The sequence below is a fragment of the Indicator indicator genome, chromosome 11 (assembly GCF_027791375.1).
Source record: "Indicator indicator isolate 239-I01 chromosome 11, UM_Iind_1.1, whole genome shotgun sequence".
NCBI lineage: Eukaryota > Metazoa > Chordata > Aves > Piciformes > Indicatoridae > Indicator > Indicator indicator.
Window position 1 is genome coordinate 8,089,908 of NC_072020.1, and position 22,694 is coordinate 8,112,601.

The 22,694-nt window shown below is 40.8% G+C and overlaps 1 protein-coding gene across 1 annotated transcript in view; it reads left to right on the forward strand.

The window, feature by feature from the left end:
• The first annotated feature begins 1,859 nt into the window (after nt 1-1,859).
• The window catches only part of CMTM8 (CKLF like MARVEL transmembrane domain containing 8), a 30,088-nt gene continuing 9,253 nt past the window's right edge, over nt 1,860-22,694 (forward strand). Inside the window, exon 1 of the mRNA XM_054385060.1 lies at nt 1,860-2,030. Within this exon, the coding sequence (XP_054241035.1) occupies nt 1,860-2,030 (171 nt within the window). The remainder of the gene's footprint in view (nt 2,031-22,694) is intronic.

Genomic DNA, 22,694 nt, shown 5'->3' on the forward strand with positions numbered 1-22,694 from the left:
TATATCCAGTGTAAAAGGGAAAGTGATGTGAATGACTCACGCCATTTTGAAATTTGTGTTAAATTTTGCTATTGCATGAGTTTTAGACCCGTATTTAGTTTTATGTACTGATCATATAGATGGGAAACTGAAAATACAAGTTTTTCAGAGGAGAAAGTCAATACTGTTATAATGGATCCTCACAAACAGTATCTCAAAGCAGATCTGGCATTAGAAGGAAGCTTGGCAGTGCTGAACAATCAGATAAAGCACTTTTTCGTTGCAAGTTGGTTGAAAAAGACCAGTGCACAGAAGCATTCCGTTCCTTTAAATTCTCAGCTCTTATTTAAGCAAAAGGGATAAAATAGAAGTGAAACTGGTACAGAAAGTCTAGTAACTCCACCAAATAATTTTATGATTTTGCCAAAAAGTGTGAAGTTCCTTATTCATGATTGAGATGTGTTAAATGGTTTGTGTGGTTTGCTAATGGTCCTTTTTTTTTCTGTCAAGAGATGAGATGCTAAGTGGCTGGCATCTCAGTTCCGATGACCTGCAGTTCATGTCTGTAAACCTCAATCACATTTCTTCTGCCATCTTAAATAAAAAAAGTTCTGAATGCCTATGAGTATGTGGAGGCTCCACAGAGACAGAGTCAAGACAGGCATCCCATGAAGCCTTTGCTGTAACACATACTGTGTGTGAGTGGAGGCAGTCACAAGAACCAGTTCCTTCCCATATGGGAGAAAGTCTGCCATCCTCCTCCTCATTTTTCAGCTGATACAATCCCTTGCTAAAAGCTAATACTGCAAAATCCGTCCTTTATTAGCCAGTAGGAGAACAGCAGTAAAGAATTCAAGAACAATAGCCACCAGACAAATGGAAAACGCCTCTTTTTACTGAGTTGCCACATGCAGGTGTTTTGCTAATGCAAATTCCTGAACGTTGAAAAAAACCTGCTTACTTATAGTCTTTCAACTGTGCGTTTTGTGCAACAGAGCTTCACTTTAGAAGCTCTTAAATGACCCGGAAATGTGTGAGTTGGCTTTTGTTGGGTTTGGGGTTTGTTTGTGAATTGGAGAAGTACTAAAAAAGCAGTATCAGGGAACAGCTTCAACAGTAGCCCAACAACGACTTTCCATTTTCAGTGACTTTCGTGGTTTATAAATAGTCTTTCGCACCAAGGAGATCCCATCTGACTCCCGATTTTTATCTCGGAGAGGTCTGTGATGCCTGGGGCACTTGGCGGTGGTTGCGAGCGATGGCAGGCAGTGGGCCGTGCCAGTGTGTCTGCTCTGTGTGCTGCCCGCGGGGCCAGGGGCGGGAGTCTAGATGGATGGCGATGGCAGGTGGCTAGGGCTGGACCTCCCCAACCCGTGCTCACCTATGAAACTGTGGCGTGGTTGCCCGCGGGGTTTTTCCAGAGAGCAGCTTGGCTCTTCGACCACGCTGGGAGCCGATACGGCCCCAAGCCTTCTGAGCGTACCAAAGTCCTGGCAGTCAGGATATGGTTTCAGGGGACCCGCAGACGACCCTTCGCTCCAGCTGGGGATCCCCCGCACCGCCAACCGCGGGCCAGGCTGCCCCGGCGGCTGGCTCCCAGAGCGCCCCCACAAGCATGCCGTCGCCCGCCGCGGGGACAGCTACGGGAGGACTCCCGGGCTGGCGGCGCCCCGCCTGACCCGCCTCTCCGCCGGGGGCCGGCCTAAGCGCCCTCCCCGCGGCGCTGAAGTGAGGGGCTAGCTGTGGTGCCTTGGCCACACAAAGCGGTACGCTGAGGCGCCTTTCCCGCCGCTGGTGAGGGGGCAGCCTCCCCTGTCTCCGCCCCGCTGCTGGGCTCGGCGCTGGCCCGGGAGGCGCGGGGCAGCCCCACGGCGCTGACGATGGAGCCGCCGGTTCAGCCGCCTCAGGAGCAGCCGCCGCGCCCCCGCTCCCACACGGTCACCACCACCAGCAGCTCCTTCACCGCCAACCTGTCGGCCAGCTCCAGCACCCTCGCCTACGATAGGGAGTTCCTGCGGACCCTGCCCGGGCTCCTCATGGTGACAGAGATCGTGAGTGACCCCGGGCAGGCGGCGGCCTTGGCGGAGCCCAGCCAGGATTGGGGGTAGTGGGACTTTAGGGCGGGCGCAGGGCGCTCAGCCGGGTTTTAGTCCACGCGGTGGAAAGGTTTGGCTGTGGTTTGGGTGCCGGGGGGCTCTCTCCCCTCGGCTCATCACCTGATGTGGCTTCGCCTGGCGCAGGTGAAGCGGCGGGAAGGGACGCGTGGAAACAAGGGCGGGGGTTGGGGAGAACCCTCCCGCCCTGCGGGAAACTATCGGCAAATGCCAAAGTAGTACGGGACACGTACATCTGTAATCCCTCGCCGTGTCTGTGGTGTCATCAGCTCTCGTAGCGGAATAATGAGTTTTGGCAGATTGGCAGCTGATTTTTGGAGGCTTTTCTTTAGCTACATTGGCTGTAAATGCTTCGTGCTTTACAGCGCAGCATTGATAACAGCGATGTGAGAATCATTTAGGCAACTACCTTCATCGGTAGGGCGATAAAAACTATTTTCTTACGCTTTGCTGACTGGATACACCTGTGCAGAGCGGCATATCAACTAACACCTTTTGGGTTTGGCAACGATTTTCTTTTTTTGCAGATACTTTTTCAGGTGCAAAGGAAGGTAGAGGCGGCCGGGCGGTGTGGGGTTCAGCCATTTGTCGTAGTGGCAGGCAGAACTGCTTGCTCTCAAGTGTGTTAAGCATGTCCGCTTAAAATTGGCTTTTCTTTTAAATTTGCTCTTAATAGTTAAGCAGCCGGTTGCCCCAACTGATTTTTTTGAGTTCCCTGTGTGATGTTTTTGCTTCGACGATGCAGCAAGGATTAATTTATCTGACCAGATTAATTTTCAAGGCTTGAAAACGTTGTGCTTCACCGGAGAAGTGGAATGACTGTTGGTTTTGCTGACTTCAAAGTTAAAATAACCAGGCAAAGCTTTGGGCAGACGTGCAGCATAGGACTTCTGTCGGGAACAGTGCCATGCGAGAGGATGGCTGCTGTGTGGTGAAGTGTAAAGTCAGCCCCTGATACTAGTTGGTGTGCTGGCTTGGTTGGGAGTTCTGGCAGTCTTAGGCGATTGTAGGCTGGTTTTAGTTGTAAAATACAGGAGATGTTTCACTGTCAGGGTTGTGGTAGATCTGTGAATAAAGTAGTAAGTTTTTGAAAGAAAAGTGTCTTTTCTGTTATTTTTCAGTTATCAATCACAACAGAATATGAACCTTCTTGGACTTTGTCTGAAGCATGATCTTAGTGTAGATTGTCAGAGAGGTGCCCAAGGCTTTTCCCAGCCCCTTCTGGAATGTCATGCATTCAGCCTTTTTTGAATACTTACTTACATTGAGCTACATGGCCAAAGGGCATGCACAGCCTCTTGCTTATATGTTGTTGGAAGTGTGCTTTCTAGTTTGCGTTGAGCAGTAATAGTGTTTATGCAGCTTTCTTTTCTAAACAGAATGGTGGTGATTTTTCAGGTGTGCTTTGTTTCCTATCAGCCATTCCTGCCTCCTGGAGTAATTATGGTTCTTCAGCCACCATTTTTGCATACTTGAGTCCTTTAATATTGACATTTAGAGCCAGCTTTGTTTAAGTTTCGTAAGTACTTAAGTGAGAACAGCCTTGGAAAGAACCTCAGTGCAGTATGACTTTGTAGACTAGTGTAGAATTGTGTCTGCACTGCAGGCTTCCATGTATGTATTTTTATTGATCAGCAGCGTGAAGATGTGTAGCTCCAGGCCAACTCAAAGGAGCTCACAGGAGTCTGTAATGTACTTGGGCTTATACTGGTTTGTGATGATATATTTGAGAGAATGGAGGACAGTTTTAGTATTAAGTTGAACGCAGTAAGGGAGGTCTTACAGACTATTGCTAGATGCTAGTATTGCCTTGGAAGAAAAACTTCAGTTCTTAATCCCCCTTATTTTAAAGGGGATAGAGTAGCTGTTCTGTGAAATTAAAGAAGAAAAACATTAGTGAATACCTTGATATAGAACTAAAATAAAACCAGTTATTAAAATAAGTGAGGTGATTTGTGTGTGTGTATCTATATATATGTTTGTCATTGATTGGGTTTTGATTAAACCTTTTTCATCAGTTTTGTTTGTTCTGTGTGGTGAGAGAAAATGTGCTTTAAGGGAGCATGACTGATTTTATACAAGATGTCTGTTTCAAAATTGGTTGTGGATATTCAGCAGTGATAGAGCTGTGTACCATTAATCAGTTCCTGCTGTTCTGATCATCCTGTGTATCTAAAAAACTGTATCTTGCCTGTATAAATTGACTCTTCAGTATATTTCTGATCCTCAGTATTGATCCCCCAGGTTCACAGCACAATCCTTCTACTAAGAATTTGCAAACCTGTAATTGGGACAAACTCACCTGTGTGTCTGTATTTCAGTCTCAGGAGTCTGCAGCCTGGTAGATCACCTGGATGCATTCCTGGGTGATCTAGTGTAGGTGATCCTGTGCTGGCAGGGGGGTTGGACTAGATGATCTTTTGAGGTCCCTTCCAGCCCCTAACATTCTGTGATTTTCAGTCAAAGCGCCAAACGCTAAAGGGCAGCAGCTGTGCTAAGAGAGTATTTTTGCTTCTCCTGCCCCTGCTCTGGAGACATCTGTGGGATGAATAAGGGAAGAGAACTGTTTTTAGTAGTATCTGCTATCACTGCAGACCCCCGTTCATTAGGATACTGTGTTAAAGCTAAGCTAGGAGTGTTAAAACAACAGCAGTACTTATTCTGAGAGTTCTCACTGTGGGACTGCTAAGTATTTGGCTGTTACTTGCTGTTAGCCAGTGACATGCATGCAGCAAGAGTACTGCAGCCTCTGACTCCTGCCTTAGAAAGCTGAGCTCTCTCCACTTTGCAAAGGGCAAATTGTGCTATTTTTCAGCCAAAGAGGATAGGAAAGCCCAAAGTTACCACGTAAATCAAAGCCTTCTGTCCTTTGCAGGATCTTGATTAGGTTTTGCTCTTACCTCCCTAGTTAGGGTGCTGTGAAGACAAATTAACTGCTGGGTGGATTTCCAAGTGTGCTGTTAACTAGCCTATTTTTGCACGGAGGCTGTGTTTTAATGGCACAGTAAATTCAGCTTTAATGGCTCTTATCAAGAGATTCTTCGCAATGGTGCAAAACGCTGGTCTGTTGCTAAGTCAGTCTGCTGTTTCCAGTTTGTTCAAAACGACTTAGTTTTATGCTGACAGGTTTTATGGTAGATCAGGTATTATCTGTCCTTTACATAGCTGCTTTATAACCAACATAAATCTGGGACAAGGTTGACTTTGGTTATTCAGCAGCAGTGGAGTTGTGTACCTAAATGTGGCTCAGCTTAATTGTGTAATACTGTTTGGTCTTGCATTACACACATGGTATGAATGAACACAGAACGGCAGCCTGAATTACCTGGTGCTGACAGATTTCCATTTTCTACATCTGTCTCTGTGACTAGGGAGTATGCAAGGTTTCTTGCCACTTATTGGGAAAGAACTGGAGTCAGTTTGTTTCAGTACAAAGAGCAGAACGGAAAATGCTACTAGATTTCTGAAAGAAGCGTTTGGAAACTCACATGAAGGCTTCGGTGTATGGAAGCTTATGCAGATTACTTGCATAACAATGCTTGTTGAACAGGGCAGGGGCTTCTGTCTTGAGAGACTTGAATTCACTGGCCTTAGTTGGCTGCTAACACCTCTGAATGACTTCGACATTCCTGGAATATGGACACAAATCTTTGTAGGGGACACCAAGTTGAAAAGTAGTATATAAGATGTAAGTGGTGTTACACAAAGTCTTTAATTCAGGTGTCAATCGCCTGAGTTGACACTGCAATAAATATATATCCTAAAGAAGATGACTGTAGTGACACACATGCACACACCAAGGAGGATTTATGTTTTCAAAAGTGGCAAGTTTAGCACTTTCCAGAGCTGTCTTTTGAGTGTTTCCTTTCTGTATAACGATGGCCCAGAAAGACTGTATTTGTCTTCCTGAGAATTTTATGGCCAAGAAAAATGACCAGTAGTGATACCTTTTCAGAGCTTTAAATGAGCCTCTGAAGTCAAGCATTATGAATCACTTTGCAGAAGTGGAGAGTTCAATGGTTGCTATATATATAGTTATAAAAATATTTACTTTCTAGCAGAATGGCATTGATTATTTCAGATTCTTGCTTCGTCCCACTATGTTGCTAGACACAGTTTCTCTTAAGAATTGCCCCACTGATTTTAAGGCTTGTGATGGTTATTTGTCCTTAATAAAAACACATACTACATAGCTTGTAAAGGTTTGGAAGTTTGTTTTGCTGCTGCAAGTGACAGCTTGTGATGGTGTAAATCTTAGTAAATCGCTATTACAGTTGCCTTTCTTCATGCTATTCTATGCAGATCGTTCTTTGAGTGAAATGCCCAGAATAAGACCTGTGTTTGAAATAGAAGCCTGATAGGAAGTTTACATTATTGTCACCACATAAAATTCTGGTTTGAAATTACATTTCTAGACAATATTTTTTTTAACTAATAAAATTACTATTTCATTATTCTTGAAGTGTAAGACCCTTGAAGGCCTAGTTGAGAAAAGAAATCTTGCTGAATTTGTTTATTTTAGTAGAGTGGTAAGCCGCTAAATAGTTGTTGAAATTTATGTCAGATTTAAAATAGATTACCCAAACCAGAACAAGTGGACCATGTCCAAATATTTGCTCAACGAGCTTTTTCCATTCTTTTCTCAGACATGCATCAAAAATTTACACAGATATTTAGGTTTTTAATTGTTAGCAATAAAATAATATAAGTGTTAAGGACAACAAAAGTAATACAGTGGGACCATCTACTGTGAAAAGGCTAAAAGACAAAATTGTACTTAATTTCTTAAAGCTCTTCTTGCATTTAGCTTTTTAAACTTTTAGTCTTATGCCCACTTTGACTGCAGCTCAGAGTTTTGTATGTAGATCCCATGCTCCTCCTGCACCCCTAGTTCTTGAGTAGTCCTCAGAAACACAGAGGGAGTTTCATAAAGCCCTTTTTCTCACTTGAGTAGCAGGGAGACTTTCTCTTCTGTCAGGGAGGCTTTTTTCCTGATGGCATTTGTTTGTTTGAGGGTTTTGGGTTTTTTTGGTGGCAGTGTTTTGTTTTGTTTCTTCATATAATATATTTTTTACTCCAGTCATAGTATGTCTGCCTGCATGTAGCTAACAACACTGAGGTATCTTCTGATGTGTTCAAAACATGCTTTGCCTAGAGGAGGGGGTGTATATAAACATGGGTTTAAACCAATACTCTTTGATTTACTGAGTATCCTGTACTAGTAAGTCATTCAATCCAGCAACTTCATCTTCCTGTGCATAAATAAGATAAAGCACAATATAAAGTCGAAGCTCTCTCCTTTGCTCTTGATCAGACTATACTGTCACTGAAGTCAGGTTTCTCTTCTCCCTATTTAAGTGCTATTGTTCCACCGCTAACCTTAGTGTAGCTGTCCTTAGTGTAGTAGATCCACACGTCCATATGATTTCCAGCTTCCCCTAGGATCATAGAACTGTTCAAAGTTCTGTTTCCTTAAAGGTCTTTGGTCTCCTGAACAAGAGAGAACAGTTTGGGGGATGAAAGAAAGCAGAAGCTTTAAAAGGTGCTAAAATGTGCTTCAAGCGTGAATAAAAACAGTATTAGGACTGATCTGGTAAGAGGGGGAAAATGCCTCTGAAAGTGGATGTAGATGTTTTACAAAAGGCCAAAAATGCAAAATATTCTCAATAACTCAAGGTTTAAGTGGAATATTTAAGACATGTCATTAGCTCTTCATGGGAAGAGTGCTTTGAAGACATACTTAAACATCAACTTTGTTCTTGGGTAGTTATTTAAAGTAAGTCTTCTCCCTCACTCCTCCCGAGTTCTAGAAAACAGTTTCTTTATTTTTTACCTGCAAAAATTCATGTTCAACCCAAAGATAATTCCAAATATATTTTTTTTGGTGTTCAGTAGCCTATGTCTGTCTGTTGGTGAAGTGTGCAGTCCTCCTGTTACTCCTAACAGAATAGGTATAGCTTCCAGGTGCTTATCTGTAGCATGATGCTGTGGCTGGGTGCATGACTCGAGAGGATGAGTGCTGAGGCTAAAACGATCGTGGTCTGATGACAAAGATTAATGAAATAGTTTAGAAGAGTTTTGGATTGCATCCCTGAAACCTGCCTTTTTCCAGGTATGACAGTTGGTCCAATGAAAATAATTATGGAAGCTATGGAAGACGCTCTTTTTCCTCCCCTCCAGAAGTCCCACATCCCATGGTAATTATACCATAGGAACTGAGTTGCTTGTGAAGACACAAATGTTGTCAGATACAGCAAATAATGGAGATGCTTGATGTTGTGCTTTGTCCTAAAAAGAATACAGGGACTGTTCCTTTTCTTGGTAATTGTTGTTTTGTCTTTGGTTTTTTCCCTCCCGTCACGCTATATTCTTTTTTTTACCTCTTTCCACACTGCAATTCCTGCTTTCTCCTTGGAATGATTTATTACACGTTGTTAAGACCTCAAATGAGAGGACTGTGGAATCCAGTCAAAACCTGCATGATCATGTTATTTTTATCAAGAAACTTCTGTCACAGTCATTGCACAAGAGAGTTTTTCTGGGAGTTACTGGGATATCGTGCCTACACTGCTGGAGGAAGGCATGTCATGAGTAAGGAAAAGGATTATTCAAAGAGAAAGGGTGGCCCCCTGGCTAATTGCTTCCTTGGAAAATCTGATTTTTATCTTCTGCTTGTGCTACAGATGCTAGATAAGAAAAGTAAGCCTGGCATTTTGAGTGTGCTTGTTTTTCTTCTTGTTTTCTGGATCCCCAGCTTTGGGTGTGAGATGCAAAACAAATTATTATTTGCAGTTGTAGTTAAAGTCAGTAATTGCTATGCTCTGAAGAGGCAAAATGCAGTGCCATGGCAAGTGCTGGGGGAAAAAAGTTTTCTAGTGAAATTTGGCAAGAAGTACTTTCGACCATAATTTTAGTGCACTGTCTGTGAAATTGAGATACCATACCTCTTTATCTCACAGAGATTATGGGATAGTTTACTAATGGCCTGTGAGATAATTCATCTAACAAAGCATTTTTTAAGAGCCCATATGCACACAGTGCCCTGAGTTGCAGGCAGGGAACAAGTCTCCTGGCCACACATGTAAACACAAAGAAAACAGAATAGTAGAAGGCGTTAGTTCTGAAGAAGACTATCCCTTCTGTTGGTGCATGCAGGTGAAGGGGGAAGGAAGTATGTAGTCATGTAATTACAGACTATATATAATGTATACTTAGCTAATGCCAGAATTAAGATATGTAAAGAACTTTATTTCTGGCATTGTTGCATATTAATGGTAAGTATTTCAACAAATGCTTGTGCCTGTCTCTCTGGTGCACTCTTCTGTCTCTGTCACAAGATTTATCTTTCCAGTTTATGTACATGTTGGGGGTTTTTTTGCCCCTTCATTCCTTCCAGCCTTCTTTGCCTAAAGGCTCAGAGAGAGTTGCTCCAGGCCTGTTTTGCATGATCTTCATCCAGACTTCTCTTCTTCAGGCTTGACACAGATAATCAACACAGAAGAATATAAACTTAGGGTCTGACCAGAAGGAAGTGTAAGGCAGCTGAGAGAACAAGCTCTGCTCGGTACGGAACATCCATCTTTAATGGTATCATAAAGCTGTAGGTGAACAAACTATGAAATAATGATACAATGATTTAGAAGGTTATTGTTGAATATTGTCACATGTTTGGTTCTTGCATTATGGCAGGTGCTTTCCTTTTAAACAAATGCTTTTGGCTGAGACATGGGCGTAGAGCAGGTTGGACACACTTTTTTGGTCTAACTTACCACTATCTTATGATGACCTCAGTGAAAGATTTTTAGAAAAAGACTGAAAAGTTCTTCAGTATGAGAAATTCAGAGTATGTGGGAAAGCAGGATCTCTGCTGGGTTTTCTGATTTATATTTCCAAGCCTGGCCATGTGCATAAGCCATGTTCATTGGACTGTGTAATACAGTTAGAACACATTTACTCTTGTGGATTGCCAGTTGACATTGAAGATGAAAATATTTCTGCTTCCCTGTGGTATTACTAAGATATAGCAAAGTACAAATGAATATAGTATTGGTGTGTTTTGATCTTCTTGAAACGCACAGGATTTTGGCTAATGTCATAGTCTGGATGCTGTGTAAGACTCCTAGTGGACAGTAAGATAGTTGTCGTTGAGTAATGACTATATTTAGTTTTGGAAAACCACAAATCTTATTTTACTGGTTTAAGTAGATTCTTGTATTAATGAGACTCAACTTTAAAAGGCAGTGTGCAAGAAGAAAATAATTATTTTCTTTAAAAAATGGGTTTCTGTTTGAATTACGACCTCCATCTGAAGATGTAACGCCAATTTTCAACATGTCACATAGGACTGTAGAACTGTAATTAAATTATGGAATTTACCAAGACTGGAATAATGGTAACTTTTTTATATTACTAATTATATCTTCATTGCTACATTCAGTATATATAAAGAATTTTCCTTGTTTATCTTCTCAGCAAAAAGGGTAGGAATCTTAGCCAGGAGAATAAGGTTTCTCAACATCTTGTTCAAACTTGGGATTTCTTTCTAGACTTGGCATTCGTGAAATATGGCCAGACACCTGTACAAAGAACTTGACATTCTCTTTATGCAGTAACAGAGGATTATCTAGGAAATATTTGCCTGAAGCAAGCAAGTCAGGATAACGTGTTAAAGGTGAGATGGGGTCTCTTAGAAAATGTTAGTTAAACAGAGTGCACAATAATAAATTAAATGGAATTCTCTAAGCTTGGTTACATCCAATTTTTCACTTTCTCACTAGGCTGAACAGTGGAATGCTAGCCTTAAAAAACCCAAACAAAACCACACACAAAAAAAACCATGAAAAAACCCCTCACACCTCAAAGCCCAAATCAACCCACATCTGATGCAATTTTCACTTTAAGAGTTGAACTTTATTTTAAAATGCTCCTTAAATTTAGGTCTTGTTTTAAAGAAATGGTGGAATAGTGCATTTTAAAAGGACATAATTTTCAATTGTGTTGCTGTTTCTGTAGTAGTAGGTAGGCATGCACACAAACAAGATGACCTGAAGAAGAGGTGCAAATAGAGTGCACGTGAGTTGATGGGAATATCTGACTAAGAGTTAATGTACGCAAACAGTATTGTTATAATGAAACAGAATTTGGTGCTATTAAAACCTGTTACACATTTCCCATTGACTTCAGTCATCCCAGCATACCCGCAGACAAAATAACAAGAACATGAAAGCCTACCTGCCACTAAAGCTGTACACACTAATCAGCACTTGCATTGTTTGCCTCATAAAGATCCGCAGCTCCTTTCCGATAGTAATTTCTTTTCCGTTTGTTAGCCTTTGGTGAAGGGGTGGCTCTTTTGTTCATCTGCTCAGTGCTAAAGAAAAGTCTATGTCCCACTTGCTGCTTCTGCCAGTTCCATGGATAAGTCTAATGAAAGAGATCACCTCTCTTAAGGCCTTTGCAATACTCTTGTGCAGAGTGCTTACTGTCAAAATAGATTGAGATTAGAGGAGCCTAATTAACACTTTTTACCTTTTTTTTTTTTTTTGTGTGGACTTACTGTGCTAAAATCGACTTGGGGAAAAAGAAAGGCACAGTTAACCCACTTAGTACCAAGATTCCCCCCTAATTCCTAAAAAGTGCTGTTGTGCTACCAGTTTGTTTTACCTATATTTCATATGCACAGTATTTTTTGGATTGAACAGAGTAGATGATGGATGATAAATGGGGAAGCTGTGCAGATCTCTTACTCAGGCATGACCTTTCATAACCTATATGTCTAATTCACATGTGTCTTTAAAGCTCTCTACAGTCACATATCCCACAATACAAGAAAATACCTTGTTTGGTGACAAAACATTGGTCTCTTTGTTGCACCTGGTGACCCCTCCCCAGCAGAGAAGTAAGGTCTGGAACAGGAGAGGAGACCCGAGGGTTAAAATGAAAATGCATTTAATGAAGCAGCAAAACTGATACCAATACAAACAAAAAACATACACAGCTGTACTCAGCCCAGCGAGCCTATGGCAGTAACAATAAACAGGAAAGCAGTCCTCAGGACCAGGAGAAGAAATAGGAGGAACCTCAGCTCGGAGGAGCCCAGGGAGTAGCTGGCTCCCAGGCAGGGGCCCCCTTCCTCAGCAAACTTCCCTCTTTACACCAAGTATTACATTTATAGTCTGAGGTGCACCTGTAGTCAGCTCAGGTCAGCTACCCTGACCGACTCTTAACAGCTGACAGGCTGCAGCCCATGGCTGGACTGTGTTTCTGTCCCAGCAAAAACAGGACGCATCCACATCTCTGTAACCTCATGACAGTATTAAATCCTAGGTGTCAAAACAGCTCAACATCACAAATGTCAGTCTAAACACGTCTCCAGTCCAACAAATGACTGTGCCCAGTAGCTTTCCTGCCATATCACAGAACATATCTCCTGTATCGGAGGCAAATTGCTATGCATGCTGTGTTCTTCCTTTACCCTTTGTGTGAATTAGCGAAGCTCCCAGCTGGTGATGTCCTTCAGTGGCCTAATTTCTTTCTACTAGTTTTTGTTTGCTGAAATCCATAACACCATCAGCAGCAGGAGATTGCATTTCTTGCCTCTTCTTGCTCTGTTTGTGCACAGTTCGTTATAGTAGGACAAGTTCTCAGTGTATGCCGGTTTGAGCATTTTAACATAACAACAGTATAGTTGGTACCTTGAAGAGAGGAATTCCTGCAAAATACTGCTTTTGTAGTCAGACTTATTTTCTTGTAGTTCTTTAAAGAATTTTCCCTCTTTGATTTGAAACTACTAATATCATGCTTGGGGGAGGGGGAGGGAAGGGCGGGGCAGGGGGCAGGGCATGCACTAAATACCTCTGCACACAGACTTTTTAAACAAAAAGTCACCATATCACTATACAAGCTTACAGCTTTCCCTTCCCCCCACAGTGGGAAAACAGGAACTTCTGAGCAGAAGGCAAATAGCTGAAATACTCAACAAAGAGTATTTAAACAAAGAGTGGTAGCACCTCTTTGTTGTATCTGCCATATTGTCATTCCAGGGAAGAAAATACTGGGCAGAAGAAGGCTGTGATCCAAATCCGGGGAAAGAGAAAGGGGAAAAGGTGTGGAAGTTAGCTAAGTAAATATAATTTAGTTGGTTGTATATACTGGGAATGGTATAATATAAACAGAATTGCAGGAAAAGGCTTGGAATTTTCAGAACCAGTTGAGTGGGAAGTGAGCCTACTGCTTGCAGAGAGCTTAGCCTCAGCTCCTTGCCTTTTGTTACCTTACCTAGAGTTCTTTTCCTTATAACTTTGCATGCATGCTGTATCACTTGTTGCTAGTAAACTGCAGATCAGATGCAGATAGCTTTCAACAAAGCTGGTTGCTGCATTTTTTAATGTTGGTATTGCCAGCTGACCCCTGGGCACAGTTCCCTTTGCCTTAAACCATCATCTGTGACGTCAGTGCTGCAGAGGCAGTTGGCTGGCAAGCAGTGCTGAAGGCTGCTGATGGGGTACCTGCCCTCTAGTTATCTTCCCTGCTCCTCCCCAAGTGGTTGATGGTATGGTACCTTTGTCCTTCTCTAGACATGTACTCTATGCCTGTGCATGAGACCATGCCCTGAGGACAGAGAAGGTGTCCCAGTCTGCAGATTCACCCAGGCAGGGGTTGGAGGCAGGTTGGATGGGGTGGAGAGCATGCAGATCTTGAATCTTAGACCAATATTTTTATATGCTGAAGAGATTTGCCTGAATTTTAGGTCAAAATGCTAATCTGTGCTACGAGTGTGGTTACACTTTGCTAGATGTATCTGGGGGCTGTACCAGTTTTCAGTCTAACATTCTTGGAGAAAATGTGATGAGAAATACCTTTCCACTATGAGGTGTAGTTGCTCCAAACACTTCTCTTTCAGGCATGGGATAGCCACTAATCCATAGTAATCCCTGTAGTTTGCAGCAGTTCTGACATCTGTGAATTGTACTGGAAAATCAGATTTAGAGAGAGAAATGGAATTGAGTGTGCTTGAAACCCCCAAATCTATTAGCTGTATTGTGGGGACAGTGAAGCCTAAATGCATGCAGTGAGAACAGCAGGGAAGAAAGATTGTTTCTCCTTGTTTCTTAACTTTTCTGAGTTTATGTATTATAGGACATAATACAGGAGTTCTGATTTCAGGCTGGTAGCTCTTCAACACAGACAGCTGAAAGATTCCCATGCCCTGCTGTTCACTGCTATTCACAGTTTAGCATATGGTGATACCTTAAACTAGTGATTTGTTTACCTCAGATACACTGGGTAGTAGAGTGTGTTAATTCAGGAGCAGCTTTGTATGCAGTCACCCTTACAGAGCAGCAACTTCTGGCAGAAAAGGAGAGCTTTTAAGTCATTTCTGCTCAGTTATTTTAATCTGAATATGCCAATGTCTTCAGATTCTGACGTACTGGGTTTTTGATTTGAGACTTTTTTTCCCCATGCACTAGAAAGCTGACATTTGTAGCCAGTTGTTCTGTTCTTTGTTTACACAAGGCCCATTGAAGCAGTTGGAGAACAATTATATCCTGCCTCACACACAGGCACATATACTTAATTTATGACTTTGGTAGTTTGAATTTCAAGTGTCAGGTATCCCACAGAGCTTTCTACTTTGTTCTCTTATGCTGCATACACCACTTGACTATTTATTATAGAGAGTAGGCAGGCTGTGGGAAGCCCTTCAGGCTTGTGGGCTCTTTTTTAGTTCAGAACCTTAAAAATAAAGGTATGGAGCACAGTAACAGAGACTTCTCTAAATGTGGATGACTGATCTGCAGTGGGTTTTTACATGCTTATCCAATTATATTATTTTTTCCTTTGACATCAATATTTTCACTTATATATGATCCTTTATCTTAAAGTTGCTTTGGTACCCTAAACCTGTCTGTGAATAAGGAGCCATGTTCCATCATTAACTCCTAATAATTCTGGATTTCCAGTTCTTTCAAAATAAACTCTTTCCACTACTACCATGAAAAGAAAATAAGAAGGGGGAAAGTGGGCAAAAAAGAATAGCTTGTTGTCAAAAGCTATGTTAGTATTTGATTATCTGTTGTTCACTTTTGTCTTGTCAGCAATTTTAAATATGGCTCTTAGTACAAAGTTATCTTTGATATATCAGTGATAGATGGAGACTTATGAAAAGAACATACATGGAAACTGACTTCAGACAAATTCAGATGAGAAGCTGGGCTGAGGTTTTTCAGCAATGAGAGTACTAGACATTGTGGCAGCTTATTTAGAGACAAGATGAGTCTTAGTGCAGTGTCAATGCCAAGACATCATCTCTTGCCAAAAAGCATGTTGTAGGTTGAAATCTGTATACCATTGCCCACATGGCCAACATGGTCCTTCTGGCTGTGAAGTCTGTGAACACAAATGCCTCCAGAATATGCAGTGTTGAATATTGATAGGCATCTTGTTTTTCCAATGGTGTTAATGCAGAATGTATTCAGGAAAGAAAACAATTTTGCCAGAGAAGGAAAAAAAAATTCAGTGAATTACTTCAACAACATGTGAATCAGTCTTTGTGAAGTTGAACTTGCATATTTGAGTCTTTTTATAGAAACAGTTCAATAAGCTTCTAGGCAGGCAGCAACACAGATCTAGATGCAGATTTATTTTCTCGTATCTTCTTTGTGTGTTAGACAAGGGAACTCTCCCAACTTTTGGTGGCCATAAGATTTTGTTCACAGCTAGAAAAAATTCTGTTATATTGCACCAGTTTATGTCATGTTCAGATGGAAATGAAAAGATATTTACATTCTGATTTATTTTTTAATGAGCATTTAACATTATCCTCATGTTTAAAGGGATGCAGAATGCATCACTAGGCTTTCATAGCAGTTAACCTCTTTCATTTTCACCTCTTTCATCTAGCTTTACAACTATGTGTGACTGTATAGGACAAAATAGAAGTTATTCCCAAAGAAGTAATAATCCTTCTAGCTTTCTATTCAATGCAACAACTAAGATTTGTGAAACAATGCTGCGTGTCTGCTAATTATAGGCATCACTATTTACACAGCCTAACAGGAAGATGGAGATGTAAAAATAGCACCAAAGAGCCACTGACATTATTAGCAAAGCAGCTGTATAGAGCATTGTTCTCTTGAAGAATGCAGACAGCATTTAAACAATGTGGTCTACATAAATAATAAATTATAATTCATAAGTAATGGTTGTTAGGAATTCTCTTTTTCAAATAGTTCACCTCATTAGCGTACAATGGCAGAATAGCTTTCTTCTGTGGATGTGTGAATTTCACATGGACACATGCACCAAGTGTTAAAAGTAACTGACATAAGTCATTGGCATTTATTGAGAAGCTGATATTTTTCTATCCTCAGGAACTGTATCCCTTCAATGAAGATAGGAAGAAGGAATATGGAGTGCTATAAAACTTCTTCCAAAGGAAAAAGTTTGTACGTAGATAGAAGAGGCAAGATCAAGGTAGAAGAACATTTTTCATTTATGTGAGTTTATTAGAACAAGAAATTAACCCCCCCACCATGTTCCATTAAGAAACAATGGTAGTTTTAGTAGTATTTTGAACTCAGAATCTACTTCTCAGCTTTTCCAGTTTAAATAATAAAATCAAAATTAAAAAGAGATTACTGACAGTTAGAGATTCCTGACGCTAACAATTTTTCTTTCTAATTTTTCCGTGCAGGGAAATAATTTCCCCACAATGCAGTTCCCAAAAATATAAAGACGAACATGTATTCAGTGTAGGCATCAGATTAAACCTGTGTATTCACAGTTTATGTGTGCTTTATAAAGGAGAAATCCTATTCAGAGCACAAGGGCTATACCATGGCTTTTACCTCCAAAAATACACCTCTACTACTTAACTTGAAAGCCTGTGGTCCTTGTCAGGAAAAATCCCATACATTTGTGAACCAGTTGCTACATTTGTGCCAACAAAAGACAGCATGTTAAGCTTGTCACCTGCCTCAACCAATAAGTGCCACTGAAACCCCCCTAAACTGGATGGAGTCAGACCCTCCCTATCCCACAGTTTAAGTGCAACTGCACTCCTGAGACCCCTTCTGTCTTGAAAATAGATACAAAATTAATCCATAGAAATTTTTGTTAGAGTGAGGAAACATCTCCCTTTGTTCAAATCTCAGCTTCAAGTCTCAACATAAGAATTCAAAAAGCCTGCCAGTATGGTTTTCCTTTTTTTTTCTTTTAATTTAAATGGATGCAAAGAAGTGCTGCAAGCCCTTTAAAGTCCTTCTACTGAGTAGTTGATGTTCCTTACTAATATGAGCTCTTCTATCTGCACAGATTTTGTCATATAAAGATCTTGTAACATTGAAATCAGTGAAATCATATAAAATGGATGATTTGGGATTCAGTTCCATGAATGACCTCTCTGCATCTCACATGGGTTATATAGGATGTATTTTTGCTTTTCTACTGCCTGTACAGGAACAGGACTGTTTAGAGGACCAACTCGTGAATGCTACTTCTAGGGTTATTTCTTGGAGATATCAGCTACAACTTCTACTAAGAACTTCAAAATGCAGAAATATTTGAATGTTAATTACAACATGATTTAACCATGTAGTTTCATCTTGATGATATATGACCAGGCTTTTGAAAAGGAAAAAAATGTTTGGCGTATGGAATTTATTGGCTAGTTTTAATATAAAGGTATTTCTACTGAATCTTTTTAAGTTTCCCTGTGCAAAATCCTCTAGAGGCTGCAAAAAAATCACCCACTATGAAATGAGGAAATATGTATCCTGTGCCATGTTATCTCTGTGTGGCTATTTTGCTATGTAGTCATCTTCTTTCAAATTCATAGGCATCATTAAGTGAAAAATTCTTCAGAAAGTAACTGAAAAGGCAGGTTATTTTTTGTTTGTATTTTCTAGACCATTGCTTTACATTTTCCTTTCTCTGCTGCTGAAGAGCAAAGCATAGCAGGAATTCAAGTGAGTAATTCCCAGCTCCATGATAGTGTGGTGTTTGCTGCAGCTTCTCCCAGCTCTGTCAGGAAACTGTGGAGACTGAATTTGAAATGATCAGCACTGCTGCACAATAGCAAGGTGTTTCTTTGTGGGAAATGCTAGGTGGTGGGAGTAATCCCTGCCACAGCCAAGCCTTACTGAAGTGGAAGGAAAAGGGAGCAGCAGTGTTCCTTTTATTCACATCCCTCATGATTGCCAGATAAGAGGCCAGGCAGTCTCCTTGGATTGAGGTCATGTTTAGAGATTAAGCACTGTGGAGGCCATTGCATTCCAACTGTTTCACCGGGTGCCCTTCCGGAGAGGTGAATAAGTGTTTTTCAGGACAAGCTGTTTGTCTTCCCTGATGTTTCGAACCACCCCTCTTTATTTTTACAGTAAACTCTGGCCTCAATTGAGCTTCTAATAGTAGTAATTAGTGTGTTCCTGGTCAGCTGCAGCAGCTCCCCGTCTTTCTCCTGACTGATCTGAGGTCGGCCCATCACACTGTATTGTGCATATAGGTGCTTTCATCAGCTATTACAATGGTATGGTCAAAGATGAGGCCATGCCTTCTGCTGCAGCTATGCAGATAAAATGATGGGTAGTACTGTGTTAGCAAGGGTGCATAAGTTAATATATGCATAGTGCAGAGTAACCTACATAAATATCTCTCTGGGTGCAGATCCTCAGGCAAAACACAAGTGGTGTTGAATTCACAGGCATCAGCAAGCAGTAGTGTGCTCCTGAATGCAGCCTTCAAACCTTAAAGCGTTTAATGTGGAAAGTGCCCTGGGACAAGGACCAATCTTTCTGCTTTGTACACATTTTAATGACCTGTTAATGATCAACCACTGCTGTGCCTAGAAGATAGATTTTATGATGATATAATTTTATGATGATATAATTCAAGCTGGTTTCTTCACCATTGTAATTCTACTTCAGAAACATGGTGTATTGATGTGGCATGTAGTCATCCCATTGTAGTCTGTTAATACTTTTGTAGCTTCCAGGAGTTGGTCGCCAGGATCTACTGCAGGAAAGTAAGGCAAATTAAACCTAGAAGTTACTAGCTGTACTTGTAAAGGATCTGGTCAGTGGTCTGGTTAGTCCGTTGTTCAGTCTTTATGGCTTCTTAATTGGAGATCCATCAGTCTGAATTCTTACCCCAGAATGGGCATGCTCTCTATTGAATGAAATCTCTAGCAGGGCACCTTGACCCATTTCAAGCCTGAGTCAGGAGGTTTTTCTGTGTAGCTTGTAATAGGATTTCTACTAAAACATTGAGTAAGAGGTCAGTCTTCAGTGAAGATGCTCTTTTGGAGCTGGTTGGTCGATGCCCCCTTAGATTTTAATAAAGTGTTTGAGACTGTTAAAGAGAAGCAGTAGGCTAAGAGTAGTGATGAGGTTATTGCACAGTACATTAAACATGGTCCTTGAAATTTCACAGACACTTAAGTAGGAATCTTTTATTTCTAAAAAATGTAGCTGAAAGATATTTTGGGGTTTTCTTATCTTTACTCAGTGTTAATAGAAATCTTACTTAAGTTTGAATCCTTTTAGTCTGAATTGATAGTTGACTGATTCATCCACTACTAGTAGGCATTCATCTTATTTTTTTCTCCAGCATTTTTCTCTCTGAACATGAAAATCCAATTTTCTAAATAGTGGGGAAGAGTTTTGTGGTTTGGGGTTTTCAGTTTTGGTTTTGTTTGGTTTTGGTGGGGTTTGGGTTATGTTTTGTTTGGTTTGAGGTAAAAAAGCCTATCCTTATTTCTAGTAGTTTGTGGATAAAAATCTGCATTTGACATTGCTGTGGTACCCAATATGGAAGTAAACTATCAAAGTTGCAGACACTCTTGTGAAAGATTTCTGTATGCATCTTGCTTATTTAGAAGGTTTCCTTTTAACCTGCAGCGGTTTGGCACTGCATGCAAATTGTCAGTTTGATGTTTCTAGTTAGCATCTGAAGCCTGCACAAAGGCTCCCTTCTGAAAAAAAAGAACAGTGATTGTCCTCTCTCTAGTGGCAGAAGGCAGAACTGTTGTATGTCACTTCATAGATTGTGTATGGGAGCATAAAACATCTGATTTAAAGACATTGTTTAAGTGCAGTCCAAACATTTACTCCATTTGGCCAGAAGGAAAAATAAGTAATTCTGTATCTGTCAAATATAAGACAATTAAATCTACCTGTCCTTACAACTAGCTATCCTGGACATGTCTTACAGAAACAGTAGAGGAGGAATGCCCTGGTTTTCCCCTTTTGTTTATTTCTCTTCATATTAACTTATCCTCCCCACCTCCTTGTATTCAATATAAGATCCTGAGTTTTGGTGTGTGATCCATGTCCCCAGGTTGGGGAATTTGTTAGTCTTACCAAATGCTTACAAACACCCAAAGGCTGGTTGACTAATCAGCATCAAATAAGGAGGGGGGCCTTATACTTATAGTGCTGAACTGCAGGTCTGGCTGCCCTCAGGAATCCCTGCTTACCTTCTTAGTGCATGATGAAAAGCATCTCCAACCTTGACTTCCAAAGGGCAACAAAAGGTGAGATAAGAGAGCATGCATGAGAAATGTTCATGCTCTTCCTACCCATGAGTCTCCCTGGGGTATTTTTGCCTGCAGAATGTAACCACGGGAAGAAAAGGCTGAGACATTCATAGACTGCTTATGATGCTGCTAAGGTAGCTTCTAACTTGTGACTTAGTAGTGAAATAATCATGTGCAGTAATTTAGATTCTTCCTTCTAGTTGTAAATACCCTTTAATGAGGAGGAGAGGCAAGATGCCTTGCTTTCTACTTGCTGGATCCTCTCCATGTTTAGGTGACTTGAATACAGGGGACAAAAATTGTTGCAAATGTGCAAATCTTCTATTCTCCTTCTACCATCATTTCCATCTGTGCCAGTGGCAGCTCTGTGTGAATCTTACAATACTTAGGCATGCAGAGAATTGAAATGGTTCTAGGAAGCATTTCTAGGATAAAGAATTAAGAAAAGCTTTAAGCAAACATGCCAAATAGGTTTGCTGGGGTTTTAAAATTACTATTATTTCATGAAGCCTTGGATTTTTAATCCCTGCCAGCTCTGCCACAATGAATCCTCTTTTTCCTTTGAAAGGGATGCATAAACATTTTTAACTGTATTGCTGAGTTAACCACTCAAGATGAATGCTGCAGAATTTCTAATACCGGTGTCACCGGAGAGGAGTCACAACACTATAAGCTTTTTAAATAGCTTGCAAGTATGAATTCTGCAGTTTCAAAGCTGCCTCAAAAAGCAAAACTGGATACACAGATTAAACATCACACCTGCTTTCATACCTGCTGACTTGTACCAGTGACATCAGACAAGATGTGTCTCATCTGCTAGGCAGCAAGCCTTTATTGTTTTAAGTGACTAAATTGTCTGATACTTTTGAAGTACTTGGCACTGCATGAAAATTATGACACTTATTTAAGAGTTTGAATATGCAACTAAGCATCCAATTTTAAACCTGTACCGTCAATAATATTGGACTTCTCTACAAATTTATTTCCTTCCTATGCACCTGCCAACTGCTGAAGTGTGCATTAGTACCTTTGGCATATTAATGCATTCTAGTAAAGGAGGTACTTAATTGAGTAGCACTCAAGTGATCACAAAATAGATGTCCAAGGTGAAATCAGAAACTGCAATAGACGAGTTTACCTTTGTCATGTACCAACAGGTGAAATCATCCCTATCTCCCATCTGACTTGAAAAACTAGACATAGCTGGTGGAACATCTTTTAGTCTTAGGTCTCAGCATCTGCTTTTATGGACTACCACATGCATTATTTTCTTTAGTTGTCTTGATGGTTTTTCTTCCCTTTCTCAGAGTATTTTTGACAGGATGTTCCTGTAATTCTCAATAAGCATATTCTGATTCCCTCATAAATTAAAATCAAATACTTAGCTGTTACTCTGGCATGCCTGGTTATAATGAGACCCAGATCTTTGTCCCATGTCTTTCAGCTGACTTGAAGCAGTGAGGGTAGCTGTACACCTTCTGTGCACACCAAATTACAGTGGGCACACCCCAGGTTCTGCAGTTGCTGCTTCTTTGTAGTATCACACACCTACCTCTCACCAGATTCCGCATACTAGATGCTCATCAAGCTCTCATTTGAATACAGTTATTCCCATTGAGGAGGTTCATTATCAAATCAGCAGGAGAAGTGGCATTCTCAGCTCCAATAGATGCGCAACTGTCATCCAGTCTGCACTCATCTGTTGAACGGCAAATGTGTGAGGTAAGGTACAGTCAGAATATTATGAGACAGGCTTTCAACACTGCAGAAACTCAGTATTTAACATGCTGAGAAGACAAGCTAATCACAAAGGACTTGTCTAGATGTCTGTGTTCCTTTGACTTCTTAGGTATTTTGTAGATGCTGACAGCCAGTGTGAACCTCAATTTATTATGTATGTTTGCATATGCAATAAAACCATTTGCTGTGCCACTTAACTACACACAGAGTGAATTGTTTGCCATGAGATGATCTGACCTTTTCAGATCTAATCAAGAAATCTGAAATATTATTTCAGCCTGTCAGCTCCAGTAATACGCAGTAAGAATATCTAGATCTAACTGAAA